General features: G+C 43.0%; 1 protein-coding gene and 1 long non-coding RNA gene across 2 annotated transcripts in view; one reads left to right on the top strand and one right to left on the bottom strand.

Moving 5' to 3' along the window:
* The window catches only part of RASA1 (RAS p21 protein activator 1), a gene marked incomplete at its 5' end in the record, with an annotated part of 51,810 nt that extends 39,887 nt beyond the window's left edge, over nucleotides 1-11,923 (bottom strand). Inside the window, one exon of the mRNA XM_083465203.1 lies at nucleotides 11,481-11,923. Coding sequence (XP_083321329.1) covers nucleotides 11,481-11,923 — 443 coding nt within the window. The remainder of the gene's footprint in view (nucleotides 1-11,480) is intronic.
* A 119-nt stretch (nucleotides 11,924-12,042) lies between these two features.
* Nucleotides 12,043-14,398, top strand: LOC310688728. The gene is made up of 2 exons (XR_014517083.1): nucleotides 12,043-12,188; nucleotides 12,890-14,398. It is a non-coding gene; the product is annotated as an uncharacterized lncRNA (long non-coding RNA).
* The last annotated feature ends 3,332 nt before the right edge of the window (nucleotides 14,399-17,730 follow it).

Genomic DNA, 17,730 nt, shown 5'->3' on the forward strand with positions numbered 1-17,730 from the left:
GCCGTGAGCCGGTGCTGTCCGAAGACACTTCCAGGTCACGTGGATAGCGTGACGAAGCTGCAACTGGCAAGCCAGCACCAGTGCAGCACACGGAAACACCGTTTACCTTCCCGCTATAAAGCGGTACCTATTTATCTACTTGCACTTAAGGGTGCTTTCAAACTGCTAGGTGGGCAGGAGCTGGGACCGAACGACGGGAGCTCACCCCGCCGCGGGGATTTGAACCGCCGACCATGCGATCAGCAAGTCCTAGGCACTGAGATTTTACCCACAGCGCCACCCGCGTCCCTTACATAAAATATAGAATACTTTTTATTATTAAATATGTCAAATAAACATGCTACAACAGATCTTAATTTAAGGGCAGAGAACAACTTTGTAGAAATTTTTCTGGGAAATCCACATACAGTAGATGTTCGCAATGGAAACCTAGCATAGAAAAACCCAACTCTGGTCTGACACTATTAGTTTTCTGGAAGTTCTCTTACTACTGTCATGTAGCTAAGAACTATTCTCCTTCCCACAGTCTAAGCTCCATGTAAATAACTTGAGGGATGGAAGCTACAACCTCATCTTTTATGTTGAGCTTTGAAGAAGCAGAAAAGACTTGCACCCCTTTTTTCTTTCACAGAAAATCTGGTACAAAGTGAGGTGAAAAGATGCTCCCTTTGAGCATATAAGGCCAACCCTGGCCTGGCTGCCAATTAGTTTCGGGGCCCAATTCAAAGTGCTGGTTTTGACCTATAAAGTCTTAAAAACAGTGTTAGAAAACCAAATATATAATCCAGGGGCCAAATGGCTTCTTAAACCAAGGTTACAGTCATCAAAACAGAACGTCTCGTTGCCATTTTGGGGCAAGTCGGCTCTAAACTCTTATTTTTCAAATGACAGACTGACTGTGGTTGATTATCAGTTAAACACCTGGCTAGTTCAGACAACCTTGAGCTTGGTTAAGAATTAAGAACCCTGAGACTTTAAATAAGAAAAGTCACTATCTAAGGACAATCCACATATATACTGGCCTATCCCTACGTCTTTTTCTTAATGGTGACACAGAGCATTCATAATGTAAGAAAATTCTTCACAACTGTGAGCAGGGCAGTAGGTGAGGTAGGTGAAGACAAGCAACAACAATTAACTATAATGTTGTTCACTGCTCCTACTCAGGCTGCACAGAAAAAGCATTCTGGTCCCTAAAATTCATTCTGCTTGTGAATATAAAATATACCGTATTTTTTGCACCATAACACTCACTTTTTTCCTCCTAGAAAGTAAGGGGAAATGTCTGTGCGTGTTATGGAGTGAATGCCTGCAGGTGGCGGAGGGGATCTGCTGCAGTCGTGAGCAGAGGATCCATGGTTCCCCTTCCTTCCCTCCTCCATGGCTCGCTTTGAAACAGCAAAGCGGGAGAAGAGCCGCTGAGTGGGGAGGAGAGAGGGACAGAGAACCTGCTTCTTTAAAGGAACAAAGCGGGAGGGGAGAGGAGCCTTCTCCCCTTAAACCCCTCTCCTGCATTATTAGCAGCATCCTTCTCCACACACCCCACGCGTGTTTCTTGTCCCTTGAGTGCTTTTCCTTCCTTCCCCACTTAAAACGTGGTTACAAAGCACGGATCCACATGGATCCTCAGGATTTTTGCACTGGGTCACCCCAAATTCACCATCAGATCACATAGCATGTCCATGGCTACATTTGAACCAAAAAAATCATGCACCCACTGTTGCCTGGGGCCGCAGTGGTGCAAAAACGTGGTTACAAAGCATGGATCCAGATGGATCCTCAGGATTTTTGCATTGGGCTACTCCAAACTCACTGTCAGATCACATGTCTGTGGCCACAGCATGAACCACAAAAATAATATATCCAATGTTTCGTTTAGAATATTTTTTTTCTTGTTTTCCTCCTCTAAAAACTACGTGCGTGTTATGGTCTGGTGCGTGTTATAGAGCGAAAAATACAGTAACTAACAGAATTCTATAGGATGTGATACAGTGGTACCTCGGGTTACATACACTTCAGGTTACATACGCTTCAGGTTACAGCCTCCGCTAACCCAGAAATAGTGCTTCAGGTTAAGAACTTTGCTTCAGGATCAGAACCGAAATCGTGCTCCAGCGGCACGGCGGCAGCAGGAGGCCCCATTAGCTAAGGTGGTGCTTCAGGTTAAGAACAGTTTCAGGTTAAGTACGGACCTCCAGAACGAATTAAGTACTTAACCCGAGGTACCACTGTATTAGCTTATGAAAACAGTCAAGATCCAACAATCCCCAGACATGCACCTCCAGAGAGCAGGGATGGCAAGCGCATCGTGGCGCCCAGGCATCTTTACTCGGTCACCAGTGGCCAATAGTCAGGTGCAAAATGCGCCTGGCTAAGTTTGAACTCTGCTTTAAAAGGCTGAGGACCACAACTCCCAAGCAATCTGGACCCTGCAATCATCATCTGAGGCCCTTCTTTGTGTGCCTCCTCCACAAGAGGTCTGGAGGATGGCAAGACGAGAATGGGCCGTTTCTATGGTGGCTCCCTGTTTATGCAATGCTCTCCCCAGGGAGGCTTGCCTGGAGCCTTCATTACATATCTTTAGGCGCCTGGGGAAAACATTTCTCTTCAACCATTCTATTGCCTTTTTTAATGTGCTTGCGGTAGTGGGGTTTTTGCTTTCTCTTTTATTGTGTATTTTGTGTTTTCATTTAGTATTTTTATGTTGTTAACTGCCCTGTGTTCTTCAGATGGGCGGTATACAAATTTAATAAATAACAACAACGTGGCAGTATTAAGAGTAAAAATATCAATAATGTATCAATAAAACTAGTTGTTTTTTTAAAAAGTTTCAATATTTAGAAATAACACCTTACTGTTTTATTCTATATGTAGAATTTCTCAGCACATTTTCACTCTAATGTTTATGTACCTTTAAATAGCACATAAAAATCATCTTAATATGCTTTGATCAAGTTAATAGTTAAGATAAATTTTACTGACTCTGGCATTACACAATAAACCGAGACTTGCACTAGCATGTTAGCTTGCTTTAAGTAGTTATACGCCTGCTGGTTTCTGGATAACTTTCTGCTACCTTTACCCTTCTCCTTCCAGAGGAGGGGGGGGGAAATCTCTCTCTCTCTCTCTCTCTCTCTCTCTCACACACACACACACACACTGTATGTGTGCTGTAAGCATCATTCTGGTGATGTGATCAACAAGCCCTGAAAGTTTTCTCTGGGATGCTTAGCTTTGGCTCACAAGATAAATATTAACATCATGTTCCAAGTATAAACACTTTTCATTTATTCTTCTTCTAATGAATACTTTGGGTTTTATATTGAAACAGTATTTGAACCTCACCTCCTAAAAAGTTAACTTTTGTTTTGCATATTGCCTGTACCCATGTATGCACATGTATCAAACAGAATATTCCTATATTGTAACTTTTTTAATTTATAAAAATACTTATATATCACTAATTCATAAAGATAATATCATGGTTCACAAGTGTACATAAAACCATATAATGAAAATGTTACCAAATTAGAAGTCGGATAACTATTCTGTAATGTACTGTTCATTGCTTGCATAAGCCTGATGGAATAGGTAAGTATTCAGCAGGTGTTTAAAAAATTGAAACAGGAGGCACCTGTTGAATCTCTGTTAGAATCTCTGTTAAGCCACATTAATGGGTTGATGAAACTAAAGGCTAGGTTCCTTATTGTTGTCAAATGAGCTTGCCAACTCAGGGGATGACAAGCAACACCCTGGGAGACTATCTCAGTGACTGAGCTGGAACATAAGGGTTCAGGACGTATGCTGTTCCAGGCTTTGTAAATCAATACAAGAACCTTGGTCCTGGGTTCAGTAGAAGATGGGAAGCCAGTAGTGTCTCCTGTTGTCGGCCAGATGTCCCCAGAAGCATGGCATTTTGCCTGGAATCAAGAAATCTCTGCCCCACAGCATTATTAGTTTGGATGACATGAGAGCCATTGGGAAAATGTCGATTATCCCTTTATGTAGATTGTTTTAAAAAGCCTATCATTAGTGTCTTGATTATATCATATTCCAACTACCTTTAAATATTTACAACATAGTAGGTATTCTAACACACCCACTATCTGAATTAGCTAGACCTGTTATGCGACAAGTCTAGTTACACACCAGACAGACACAGGCGTTATTAGCAGTTCCACTGCTTGAAGAAAAAGATGTGATGGGGACCCACATGAGGAATATGCAAGTTCAATAACTGAATAGATGTTGTTTGGTTTGTAGTAATGATTAATCAAATCCTCTGCACAAGAAGAATCCAACAACTAATGGGGGGGGGGCGGAAGGGAAGAGACAGAATCTTAACCAGCTTTCACAAACCTGGTGCCCTCCAGCTGTTCTGAACTATAATTTCAATAAGCCCCAGCCATCATAGCCAATGGTTAGGAATTATGGAAACTGTTTACACAAAGAGGCTCTGAGTTATATGCAATTAAGTCATATTCTGAGTAGACTCACTGAAATCAATAGTTGATTGATTTCAAGCTCTATTCTGAGTACTAGTTAGCCAGACACAAACTCCTATTTTTTAGGGTTTCCTACAGTATTTCCAATGTCCAGAAAGTACAGCAGATTTCCTGTTTCATTAGCATACATGTGCTTGCCTACTGTTCTTTTCTCACATTGCTCTGGAAAGCAGGACTGGGAAAGAACTACTGAGTCAGCAGTAACGATTCCCAATTCATAATATAGTAACATAACCACTGGTCATCAAGAACAGGATATACAAGAGAGAAAGAAATATGCAGGAAGGGCCAGAAGGAGTTCTGCAGGTTTGATATAGTAACCTACAGCTGCCTTCTCCTGGTACTGCAATAAAACATTCTACATTTAACACCATAATTTTAAACACAGCAACTACTGAGGAAGGGCATAGTCAATTTACATCAAAGGTTTATTTTTAAATGTTTTTATACCACTTTTCACTTAAAAATTGAAGTGCTGTACACCAAAATTACAGTAAAATCAACACCTAAGCAATAAAAAACAACAACAAACAGTAAAACCCAAAGCAAACAAATTAAGTAAAGACTGGTATTAACTGACAGCAAAGGCTTGGGAGAATAAATAAGTTTTCAGAAGGTACCAAAAGATTTAAATATCTCAAAAAAAAGAAAGAAAAAGATTAATAGCCATCAAGTTAAAATGTATTCACAAAAGTAAACAGTGCATACAGTATTTGAAAATCTTCAGTTCTTGCTGAGCAGCCTTCATTTCTTCCTCACTAAATTACTTCTGAAGGATGTTAGCAAGCAGTGGCATGCCCTAGGCAGGTGAGGAAGGGCATTTAAACAAAGAAGTTGAAACACCACTTTAAATATTATTTTCAAATATTTGTTTGTCCAATTACTTCCCATTTGTTTTGCAAACAGATATATTCTTGTCCTTGTGCTCAGTGTACTGGAATGGGAACTAAAGTGTGCAAGGGGGGCAGAGACTCACAAGCTAATTCCCTTCCCAGGTTTCTGATCTGCGGCAGCCAGTTTATTACCACATCCGAAGTGGGCAAGCTGCAGTTTGTGAGGGAAGGAATCAGCATGCAAGTCCAAGGATCAGATTTGATGGTCAAACTATGGTTTGGATGAAGTATATCTATGGCTCAGTTCAAATATTTACATAGATGACCAAGGATATGGTATAATATTAATTCCCCAAGCAATGACTACTCAGAAGCAGTACAACACCATGCATGTTTTGTATAAGATTTTATTTCATGCATGATCCTCAAAGGCAACAGGACTATTGCTAATCTGCCTCCCAGAATTTCTTTTTCTTTCTTTCCAGGGCTGTTGTGATTGAATATCTCATTCCACTCAAGGGTACAAACTGTGATATCTTACTGGTAACTGAAACTGTCAAGAAGCAACAAAAGCAGTTGTATAATCGGTTTAGTTCAGAGCACTCAAAGAATAGAGTTTACCCATGTAAAACCATGTTGGGTTTTACTTTGCTGGGGCCAAAGCAGACAATATGTTACAAACACCCACTGTCCTAAAATTCTAGGGCAGAGAAAACTTCAAAACATAATCCTAACAGATCTCAAATACCTGCTTCATATGTTTTATTAGATTCCAGTACGGCAAATATCTGGTTGAAGGACCAACTCTAAATCAAAACCACACAGTTCCATAAATATTTATTCTAGTTTGTATGGATTACTCTAAAACCATTACAAAACTGTGGAAAAGAAAAAACATATGAAGCATCTCTTTAAAACATATTGGTACCAAGTACCTAAAGGATCACCACCCTGCACATATACATGCCCAGACATTAAATTCACATCTAAGGCCCTTCTGCAAGACCCTCGTAAACTGCTTTGAGAGTTTTGCCTAACAAGGTTAGAAATTTATATACCAGCACTTTCAATCCATTGATCTAGCATGCATCATGGTGCAAATAACATATACAGTGTTGCCTCGCAAGACGAAATTAATTTGTTCTGCGAGTTTTTTCGTCTAGCGAATTTTTCGTCTTGCGAAGCACAATGTCAGAAAAGTTTTGGAAAAGCTTCAAAAATCACCAAAAACCTCAAAAAAGGCCACCACACCGCGTTCTATGAGTTGCTCCTCGAAGTCAAGTCGCAACTGTATTAAGGGTGTTAAGAAAAAGGAAACAAACTTGCAAAAAACGCAAGACGTTTTCGTCTTGCGAAGCAAGCCCATAGGGAAATTCGTTTTGCGAAGCAGCTCAAAAACCGCAAAACCCTTTCGTCTAGCGAGTTTTTCGTCTTGCGAGGCATTCGTCTTGCGGGGCACCACTGTACAGATTGTAGCAAAATGCTACCAGAAGTGACAGCAGGAAAAGAACACAGAAAACTAGTTAGCAGACTTCCTCTATGCAGTAAACGACAGTACAGTATATAGAACTGCACTCCTGTCTCTTTGCGGAAAAATGCAGATTGTTTTCCCCCACACCACAAAGGGCAATCTACCACTACCACTAAGCACCCCATGGGATATACCGGTAAAACAGAGCAAAAAGGACAGGCAAAAATGTCACCAGAGCCTACTCCAGCCAGACTGCCCTCCTGATTGCCACAGAATCACCTACTACCATAGGCATTGGATGTGGGCGGGCCCTGGGTGCTCCAGCCCCCACAACATTCCCCATGAAGGGGCTGGGCGCCCACAATTTTTTGCGCCATGGCAGCATCCTCGTGTGGCACTGCCCAGCCGAGGAAAGGGGCTCCAATGCTGCCGCGACTCTCCTCCTTCTCTCAGGTCAGACCTGACCCAGGAGCAGAGTTGTGGCTGGACACGCACAGCCCTGTACAGGAGAGAGGCAACGCAGCTTATGCTGCCTCTCCTCCACTCCGCCCCTGGGTCAGACTGGCCTGGGAGCAGAGCTGTGGCTGGGCGAGAGCCAGGTTCCAATGAAGTAGACTGTGGGGAAGCTGCCTGGTCACACACCCTCTCAAAAATGTGTTCAGGGCCATGGAGGGCGTGCTGACATCAGACACATGGAAAGTGAAACAGAAGGTTCTTCAGTTACTGCTTGTCAGCACTCTAAATACAGCATCATACCACTGGCTAAAGCAGGGGTTAGCAAACTTTTTCAGCAGGGGGCCGGTCCACTGTCCCTCAGACCTTGTGGGGGGCCGGATTATATTTTGGAAAAAATAATAATGAACGAATTCCTATTCCCCACAAATAACCCAGAGATGCATTTTAAATAAAAGGACACATTCTACTCATGTAAAAAACACACTGATTCCCAGACTGTCCGCGGGCCGCATTTAGAAGGCGATTGGGCCGAATCTAGACCCCAGGCATTAGTCTGCCTATCCATGGGCTAAAGCATACATTCTTCAGCTGAAAGAAAGGTAGTGGGGCATCTTCAGTCACTGCTCCATGGTGGAGCCTTTAGGGACTTCAGCAAGCAGTTACTGAAACCAGAATGCTCACTGCTTCTCTTCCCCACCCTCTACAATAGCAAGGCAGAGCTTCCACGGTTGCAGTTGAGCAATCTCCATCTTCCAAGACGGGAAAGAAGACAGGGATGAATTGGCAGCCACAATTTTTGGCAAGGGTCATGAGTAGATAAGGTTCCTACTTGCTCCAAACCACTTTTTCCCCTTAAAAAAAGTCAGATTTTGCATACCAGCACTAACCTGTTCTATAGCTACAACTCTATGAAGAAAAATATATGAAAATCAATTTAGCCTATGAATCTTGGAAAGAGCAAGAAGACTCATAAAATCAAATGCTTGTCTGCTGGCATTAAAATAATTCATGTACAGACTGATCTTATGCACCTTTTCTCAGAAACATATCACAACAAATTTAATGAGATGAGACGTCCTTCCACATAAGTAGGATTGCAGCCTAAAACATACTGAAATCTCTATTCTACTGTAAGTCTGTATTACTATGACTGTTACATATTTTAAACATCCTTCTGAAAGGCAGTGGTCTCCAACCAGTCCAGGCCTGAGACCTACGTCCGATTCCCAACCAGGAGCATGGGACCCACTGTTGATTTAAACTTAACAGTGTTAGCACCTCACCATATATTAGATACAACAAAAAACAGCATTTGAATAATATCTTTTCAATACAAATGAAACATTATTTCATGTATTATTGGTAAAACTTTTGAACTCTTTTAGTAGTTGTATCCTCTTTGATTTCCGGTGGTTTTCTCTTCAGTGAAGCTTGTGGTTGAAACTGAGCAAGAGGGCAGGTCACCATCACCATCTATGCCTTTCTATCACTTCCTATAACTTTCACCACCTCCTTTCCATTTCTGTGACTCGCTGCTGCCCTTTTCTCTCCCTTCCTTCTTGCATTTCTACCCATTCTTTTTCTCACCTTATTCTACTTTAACTTGCTTTTAATACCTTTCTGTCTTCATCTCACATTCCTTTTCACTCTGCTCCCTTTCTTCCAGCTAGTGTCACCCTCTCTACACTTTAATTCACCCCTCTGTGCTCTTGCCCCCTTCTAATGGCAACCTGCTGAAATAAAAATGAACAAAAAATCTTGGAAAAATTCATCATCCCCAGAGCCCAATAGAGGCAGCAGCTGTTTTCTGTTGCCCCTTTGTAGGATGACGATGTTTGAAGAAACTACTCTTCAGATTCTCCCACACTAAAGTAACATATAGTACTTCCAAAAAAAGAAAGTTTATTCCTTTTAGTTTGCAAAATCTTGGCATTTTACAATTCCTTTAAAAAAGCAATTAAATAAAACTAAATTGCATTCCAAATCAGTACTGAATATTAAACTGCAGTCTTGTGCACACTTACTTGAGAGTAAAGCTCCGTCCATGGCTGAACCCAGGGAATGTTACCCCCAAAGAAGAGCACAGGAAGAATTGGGTTGCAAGTGGCAACAGTACAATCCCTATTCATGCACTTTAACATGGGAGTAAAAAGAAAAGCCCTGCCATGGTTGAACCCAAGAAGCCTTACTACTGGAGTAAATTCCTCAAGAAATCCAGCAATACAACGGTAGAAACAGGAATTCCTTTCCAGACTGGAGTGTTTGTGTGTTGGAGTGTGTGTTTGAGTGTGTGAGTGGTGCCAAATTTAGACATCACACGGGGCACTGCTGAAATTTTAAAGCTCAAAGACTGCCACTGCTCTCACAAATCTCTGTGATTCAGTGAAATTACAGAAATAAGATGAATAGCCCCCTTCCAAGCTAAACAGTATGTTCCCACCAGGGAGTGGGAAGGTGAGAGCAAGGCTGGAGAAGACCAGGCCAATGTGAGGAGGCTTGGGTGAGGGTTAAATGGCAGTAATAGCTTTGCTGCAACCCACCTGTGGATTCGGAAGAACTGGTCAAAGACTTATTGTAGGGTCTTAAAACTAACCCATACAAAATTTATCTTCAGTGTGCATATTTAGAATTTCTTGAAGTTCAGCGGTACCTTGGGTTAAGAACTTAATTCGTTCCGAAGGTCCGTTCTTAACCTGAAACTGTTCTTAACCTGAAGCACCACTTTAGCTAATGGGGCCTCCCGCTGCCGCGCGATTTCTGTTCTCATCCTAAAGCAAAGTTCTTAACCCAAGGTACTATTTCTGGGTTAGCGGTGTCTGTAACCTGAAGCGTCTGTAACCTGAAGCATCTGTAACCCGAGGTACCACTGTATGTTGATATTTCCCTTTCATTTATTTTCAAACACACACGCCCTATGTATATATTGTGGACTTCAGCTTTTATCTGAGTAAAAAGTGTCTGAAAAGACAGGCCAATGGCATCAGCACTATTTTTAATGCCTTTTAAAAGGACATTCAGAGAAAGCAAAAAGGGTGACCACAGAAATACAAAATATGACAGCATTCCTTTACCTCTGACAGTTATGTCAAATTAGGAATTTTGATAGCTACAACTTCTTCTTCTAACATATATAAGCATCTGCAAAGAGGCTCTCTCTGCCATAACTAGGAAGCTCAATGACAATGCTTTGTGTGCAGGAGGTCCTGGATTCAATTGCTAGCATCTCCAGATAGGGCTTAGAAAGCCAGGAAGCCATGGTAACTTGCTCCTAAGCAGAAGCACCTTCCTATGTACTAAAGGATAGAAGGGTATGAATATTTTCTATAGCTGCAAATAAAGGAGTACAGTGGTACCTTGGTTCGACTCCCGAAGCTGTTAGAAAACCAAGGCACAGCTTCCGATTGGCTGAAATCGGACTGAACTGAACTGAAAAACGTTCACAAACCGGAACACTTACTTCCGGGTTTGCGGCGTTCAGGAGCTGATTTGTTCGACAACTAAGCCGTTTCGGAACCAAGGTACCACTGTACCTGGCAAGGTAAAAAGAAACGGGAAAGGGTCAAGATTAAAGATGTGTCTGGCATGGGGAGCGGGGATGAAGATAATCGAACAAGAGAAAATGGTTGTGAAAAATATGGCCATGCTTTTGGGAAATGTGCACTTAGGGGCACTTTTGAGCAGTGCCTTTTTTCTAGGGGTACTCAAGGGTATGCAATACAGTAGCCTTTTTTCCTAGAAAAAAAGCACTGGTTAGAAATCTGGCACTTGCTGTAACAACTTCATGGCGAGTACTGGCACCTTTTCATTTTTTCAAGCAGAAAAGCACTGCTTTCGAGGGCTCTGAAGGACAGCCTCCATATTTGGTGGCGAGTCGATTATTAGCATTTATTTTAGGGAGAAGGGAAAGGGGTTTTTTTTTAGTCCCAAGTTCTCAGTTTTTCCAAGCAGAAAGCAGGCAGCTGACTAAGCCAACCGAGGAGGCTGCTTCGAAGGGGATGCGGGAGGAGGAAAAGAGGCGGGCGCAACAGGGAAACTTTCAGGAGTTGCCCGGAGTTTGACACACACGCACCAACGCCGACTTCACAACTGGGTGCGGTGCCGGGGCTGAATCAGCCGGATCCCCATTCCTGGGATTTGGGGGGGGGGGGAGAGAGAAAGGGGATCGGGTTGGGGAAAAGAGAGAGAGGCGAAGAAGGAGAAGAAGGCGCTACTCACTGGTTCGTGGGGGGCGCGTTCAGCGGGATGGCCACCTCCTCCTCCTCGTACTCGGGCCCGTCCAGCGAGTCGCCTTCGTCCACTGTGCTCAGCCCTCCGGCCGGAAGCGGCGGCTGCGGGGGCGGCGGCAGCGGAGGGAACCCGCCGGCAGCGGTACCCCCGCCGCCGCCCTCCAGGAGCGGGATCGCCGCCGGCGGAGACAGGCCCTTGGACATCTCCGCAGGAGGGGCAGGCCTGGAGCCCACCGAGGGGAGCGACGCCGCGGGGCAGGCGCCGCTTGGGCCCGAGCTGCTACCCAGGAAAGCGGCGGCGGCGGCGCTCTTGTTGCTCCGAGAGGCGGCGGCGGCAGCAGCAGCGGCGGCGGCGGGAGGGCAATGCCCGCTGGGCTCTCCGGCCGCTCCCGAGCCGCCCTCTTCGCCACCCGCTTCGGCCGCCGCCATCATGCTGCTCCGGCTCGCCCCACCCCTTCCCCGCCCCTGCTGCTGAGGCAGCGCGCGGCCGGGAGGAGGCGACAAAGGGACAGAGGGGGAGAGAGGCGACGGGAGGGGGGGGCGGACGACGGACCAACGGCCTCCTTCTACCTCCGCGGGGAGGAGCTTCAGGAAAAGCCGCCGCCGCCGCCGCCGCCTCTTGAGGCGCTGAATGGGAACAATGGGAGCGCCCGCCCAAAGACCTCGCCGCCCGCTCAGTCAGTCCTGGTGCGCTGAGGTAAACACCCGGCGCGGCGTTTCGTCCCCTCCTGAACGGCTTCGCACGCGCTCGCCCGGTGGGCGGGGGCAGCGCCTCCCTTGTTCCGCGGCTGCCACTGTCGCCGCCGTCTCGTTTTACCCCCCACCCGCTAACTCCCCCCTCCTCACGGCCGCCGCCGCCGCCTCTTCGGAAAGCGCATGCGCGCCTGTCCCTCCAGTGAAGGTGCTGGCCGCTTTCCGCAAGCGAAGGCTCTTTGGAAGGAGGCGGCTCGGCAAGGTAGCGCTCTCTTCTTCCCTCGCGCTCTGCCTTGTGTGCCAGGAGGGCGACCGAGGGTGGTGCCTGTTCTTATGACACACACACATACATTGCAGTGCTGCCAGGGCTCCTTGACGGCCCCGGAACTCAGCACGTTTGCGAAAGAGGCGGAGGGACTCGGCTGCGCGACCCTCTGCGCGCGTCTATCCCGAAGTTCACTCCTGTTGCGCTCCGAGGGGTTTGCTCCCATTTAAACTTGCTGGCAGTAGTAGATGCAGCCTGAAAAAGACTTTGTAGGCATCAGCTTTCATGGAGTCGAGCCCGCCAGCACATGGATGCATGAAGCAGACTAGAGTACGCAAAACTGCGTCCCACAGTTGTTGTTTTTCAAACTCTTTTTTAAAAAAAAGATATCACAAGATTCTTTTCTTACTGTGTGTTGTTTTCTGTTTTTTTGCTGCTAGGAAAGTCAACAGCATCTCCAAGTATTCGAACCGATATCGTCTCAAGTGCCTCCAAGTCTATCGTTATACATCAACATCCATGAATAAATAACTATTGGAGTTTAGATGGCCATTGTGCTATTACCTAGCATTATTGTTTACTAGATTTAATTAGTGCTTTCAAATAGTATTCTTGAGGTTGATTTGCACTGGGAGCTGTTTTATGATGCTTATTTCATTCATGTATCTTCAGACTGAAAGTATTTAAAGGCCTTCTTTTCTTTTATCTCTACTCTTGGCTGAATAGCCTGACCCAGAAACTACTCCAAATGCCACACCTTGAATTTTTAATTCATATTTATGATCAGCAAATTGGGGTGGAAAGTGGTATTTCATTCCAGAAGCACCCTGTCATTGCTAAGCAATGGCATTTCCTCAATATATTTTGTGCATAGATAAATAAAGAAAGAGGAATATGATTCCAAAACCGCAAACAGAAATGCCAAACATGCAACTCTTCAAAATAGGGCAGGGTTGGTAGATTAGATTTTCCTCTATTGGAATAATTGCACAAGAAAATAATATTTTATAGGAAACGTTAAAGCTTAACAAGAATAACAAAACCTGTGTTATACTCGGGATTAAATTATGACTTCGTATAACAGTTAAAAAGTTAATTGGGCATGAACAAAGAAAATTGAGAAATAATGGAGGGAGACACAAATCTGAAGCACTGTAGAACTTGTTCTTGTACCTAGAAGATGAATTATTTTCTCCATTTGGGTTAATTTGATGGTTATTTGTAAATTTACATGAACGGAGGAAAAGTACTGAATTGAAAACGCCTGGCATATTAGTGTTTTGGTACAAGCATGGGGATGAAATTTGTACTCTGAAAATTCTATCTGTGTGTGTTTGCAGATGGATAAATATGCAGTTTATTCTGCACCTGTAGCGCAGTAGGCTCATAATCTGAGTACTTTTAGCTTTGTTGATATACAGCACCTTGAAACATTACATGTAATATTCAGCATTGCAAGGGAAATATTGTGACTTCAAACACGTTCATTTTTTTTCTACTCCGGCCTCCTAAGTACATAACTAGTACAGTTGTATAAAGAAAAGCATGGGCCAATGTCCACACATGCAAACTGTAGTGCTAAAAGAAAGGGCAGCTGAAGAAGCTGGACAGTCACAATACAGCAACATGCTTCTTTCTTTCCTGTCTCCTTTTGATGTGTTAGATGCTGTCTGACCTAGATAGTGTTAGATTTTATGACAGATGTCGCAGTAGATTAACTGTTGCCCTGCTTAGTAAACAAAATAACTGTCAATTTATAAGAGCAGTAGCAGATTTTGCAGGAAGGAGGATCAGGCAAATAAAATTTGTAGGTTGGCAAATTTCAAATTCATCTATTATTCTGGTTACACTGCAAAAATTATGCAACACAAGTTGGTATTTACTATGTTTCTTCAGTCTCAACAGAGTTCACACATTAAAAAGAAGAGGGTATTGTTACATATACAGCATTTGAATGAATACTGTGGTTTTTTTCTGAGTACAGTGGTGATGGTATTGTGTCTGTCTTCATTTTCAGTTATTTCCCCTAAGGCAATTTAAAGGAATCAAAAAATTTGTATTTTAGAAACACTATGTAAACTGCAAAGGTATGGTATCGGCAGGCAGGCAACAGTGTGGATACATTTATTTACTGATTCACCGGCCCCCTTGGTTCTGCCACAGTCTACTAAAGGGTACATCCTGTGGCACCAAGTAAGTCATTTTTTCTGCTCTTGCACCTCATTTATGGAATTGCCTCCCAAATGACAAGATTGGTGCCACAGTGATGTCATTTCACCACATGCCTAAAGTACACCATTTCCCCCAGGTTTTCTCTGATCCTTAACATTTCACTGTAGTTAAAACTGTTTTGGTTATTATCTGCTTTGGCTTAATAGAGTTGTTCAGAAGTGGCTCGCCCAGTGAGATGGAGCTGCAACTTTCTGGCAGTCATGTTGCTGCCACTTACCGCAAAGGAGAGGAGCCAGGTAATGTGAAGGTCAGCATGGTGCAGGACCACCCATATGTCCAAACTGCCAGTGCCACCTACCCCTCCCCAATCAGCCAATTTGCACCAACCCAACTCATTTCTCTCTTTCTTCCCAACTTTAGCCTGGTTGCAAAATATGATTTATTGATTCACACAGCAAAGCCTGTTATGATGAAAAACAGTTTAACAAATATTTTAAATAAGTAAAATATTAACTGGCTGGCCGCACTTTTCTTTCCAACAAACCCAGCACCACCTAATATAAAACAAAAATGTTCACTCTATAACGTATATGGTAGCCCAATAATATACCATAGGTCACAAAAATTTAAAAAAAATACATAGCAACAGGGGTCTCCAAGCTTCTCTGGGCTCAGGGGCACATTTGGAAACCATTGTGGGTACCACAAAATGTGTGTTTTACAGAAGAAAACTGGTGATGCTCACTCTCCCCAAAAAAGCATGCAACACAAAACACACATGTCCGTAACAGCCCCGAAACAAACAAAAGGTAAACTACCCTCAACCTAAACCAGCAAAGTCAAAAAAGCAGGTAATACACATCCTAAAAAGAAACATCCAGGAAAATAATTCCTTCTCCCAATAGTCAAAGTACCCTTCTTCCTCTCCTCCAAACTTGCCATTCAGCAACAGGAACCATTTTCCTTTGTGAAGGGTTTCAGCAGGGAACAGAATGTCAAGGACCATGCACCAGTTTTTCCGCCTTCTTTGTTTCCAATGAAGAATATTGAGCCTACATAGAGCCCCAGGGCATTCTGGGAGAAGGCGAATGGGGTTGCTTGATGCCTTCATTCCACATTCCAATCAACCCAAAGCTACTCAAGGTTAAAACAAACAAACACTAAAGGGTATCTGAAGGTAGCATGTTACCCATGGGTGTCCCGTAGAGTACCCCAAAAGTACAAATTTAAAATGCAATACAAAACAAAGTGGCATAAACTTGGATGTTTACATAAGATTGAGAGGCCCAGATGAAAAGCAGAAGTTTAAAAGGCTTGGTCGTAGAAACATGTCTTCTTCATCTGGCACCAAAAAGACCATGAGCATGGCACCTAACATTGTCACTCATCAAGACATTTTCCTGTAGCAGCTCTTCTCCACTCCTTTGAAATTCAGCGGAGTGTAAAAGATAACTTGGGGATACGGTAGATGGGTGTGTTGGAAAATAGTGTTAAATGCTGATACAGGCTTGGTATGTGTCCATGCCCATATCACACACACACACATCTATCAGCGACATAAAATCTCTTCTCAGAGCATGAATTAAAAAGTTGCAAACTTATGTTCCATGTGTAATGCTACATTGGCTTTCCACATGAGAATATATATATATATATATATATATATATATATATATATATATACATACATATATACACCCAAAAAACCCCAAAAATGAAAAGTAGGGAAAACACATGCACACACATATATATATATACATACACACACGCATATGTAAAATATAATATATGCACACTATACATACAATATATATGTATATATGTGTGTGCGTGTGTTTCCCCTACTTTTCATTTTTGGGGTTTTTTTGGTGGGGGGCAGTGGTCACTAACACTAAGCTTGTTTGCCCATTCTGCTCTGAGAACTGCTGTTAGAATGAGTAAAATATATTGCCTATTAAGCCGTACGTTGATTGTTAGCAATATAACCACTCTGATTTACAAAGATGCATTATTTGCCTGTAGGCTTGTTTTTCTTGATTCTTCCTTTGGTTGCGTGTAAAATATTAATGCACATACCATTATATTTAATCATACCCCTACGGTACCATTAAACTTTCAAAGCACTAAACACTTGTGAGATGTTATTAATTATGTTACAGTTAAGTTGTGGTCCATTTACCGTTCTCTAGAGATCCAAAATGGCTGTTGTCACATGACTTCCAATATATAATGTAGAGTGCTTGACTCAATTCAGGTAGTGTAAAAATACTGTATAGCAAGAAATGAATTCTTCATGAGATGCTATTTTAAGGTACAATATACCATGAGCTTTTAAATACAAACTTTACAGGGAGAACTTTGGAAAAGTAAGAGAACGTACCACAAAAAATACAATGAACACAGCAATTTGCAAAAGAAATGCCGGTAAGTAGGTTATGCTGGAATACTGCTGTTCGAAAACTGAAACAATATAAAATGATTTCCTTAACATTATGACAAATACATGCATTAACTTCAACAAGTATGCACAAGTCTATTGGCTAGGATCCAAATAACTGTAGCTTGGTCCATCTGTCTTAGAGTTCTCTTAAAAGTCTTCCCCCATGTCAAATAACACACTGCTTTTGAAAGTGAGGAGGGGATCAAAAGCAGTTTGGGATATAGTACTGTACAGAGCAGGGTTCAGCAAACTTTTTCAGCAGGGGGCCGGTCCACTGTCCCTCAGACTTTGTGGGGGGCCAGACTATATTTTTTTGGGGGGGATGAACGAATTCCCATGCCCCACAAATAACCCAGAGATGCATTTTAAATAAAAAGACACATTCTACTCATGTAAAAACACGCTGATTCCCTGGACGGTCTGCGGGCCGGATTTAGAAGGTGATTGGGCTGGATCCGGCCCCCGGGACTTAGTTTGCCTACCCATGGTATAGAGCTTTGCTTGCACTGTCAAGGAAAAACAAATCAGAAATACCTATATGTATTCCCATATCAGGAATCTGGAAATAAAAAGGGGCTTTTAAATCTGCAGCCTTCTAAAGGTAATATAAAACATTCAAATACTACGCTATACCTTATGTGCTTCTTGTTATTGCCATTAAAAAAAAAA

This window comes from Podarcis liolepis (genome assembly GCF_965112155.1).
Source record: "Podarcis liolepis genome assembly, chromosome: 11".
In the NCBI taxonomy this organism is placed as follows: domain Eukaryota; kingdom Metazoa; phylum Chordata; class Lepidosauria; order Squamata; family Lacertidae; genus Podarcis; species Podarcis liolepis.